This window comes from Volvox carteri, assembly GCF_000143455.1.
Source record: "Volvox carteri f. nagariensis unplaced genomic scaffold VOLCAscaffold_69, whole genome shotgun sequence".
NCBI lineage: Eukaryota > Viridiplantae > Chlorophyta > Chlorophyceae > Chlamydomonadales > Volvocaceae > Volvox > Volvox carteri.
Genome location: NW_003307612.1, coordinates 268,305 through 269,121, shown reverse-complemented (window position 1 = coordinate 269,121; position 817 = coordinate 268,305). Strand labels below are relative to the sequence as shown.

Sequence of the window (817 nt, the reverse complement as noted above, 5' to 3'; positions counted from 1 at the left end):
GTGGGATTACCCGCTTGCTGCCGGTGCTCCCTTTCCTTCGTCACACACACACACACACACAGGTTTTGTTCTCATTAAGTCAATCGCCATGATGACATCACAATCCGGTCCAGCGCTCTCCTGCCCAGGCCCACCCACAACGGTGAGGCCCCCCTGCACGGCCCCCGAGGCACGAGAGCTCCATCCCGCCCGTCAGGGGGAAGGTGGGCCGATGCGGGCTGCCTAGGTTCCCTAATTCCCGGAGGACGTGCCTGCCCTACACAAACCAAACCCGTCTCCCGGCCTTCCTCACCCTCCCGGCCACCCCAACCCGCTCTTCGCCCCCGGTGGCTTGATGGCTTTCACGTGCTGGCGCCGCTCGGCCGGCCGGCCACCCCCCGGTCAGTGGTTCCTCTTACCCCCCTTCCCCCTCCCCCCTCCCCGGTACGCATTCCTCCGGACGGTGCCCCCGCAGATCATGGACGATGCCGATACGGTTTTGGCGGGTCGGAGGGCCTCTCAGCGACTGTCGGTGCTTGAGAAGGTGGGGGTGGTTGGGGTTGTTGGGGTAACTGCTTTGTCATGGTTTGCCATGTGCGTAACAGACATATATACATATATACATATATACATATATACATATATACATATATACATATATACATATATACACGCACATGCACATGCGGTTGCTATTTATTTGCGACGCCGTCCGCAACTTCAGAAAACATACTTACATACACACACACTCCACTGCGACACGCGCACCTACCTCCCGCCCATATTTTCCTCCATGCCCTCCCCTCCCCTCCCCTCCCTTCCCCACACGGTCACAGGA

The 817-nt window shown here is 58.6% G+C and overlaps 1 protein-coding gene across 1 annotated transcript in view; it reads left to right on the top strand.

The window, feature by feature from the left end:
* Positions 1-817, top strand: part of VOLCADRAFT_121599 (uncharacterized protein) — a gene marked incomplete at both ends in the record, with an annotated part of 6,470 nt that overhangs the window by 3,467 nt on the left and 2,186 nt on the right. The window contains one exon of the mRNA XM_002957106.1: positions 129-142. Within this exon, the coding sequence (XP_002957152.1) occupies positions 129-142 (14 nt within the window). The remainder of the gene's footprint in view (positions 1-128; positions 143-817) is intronic.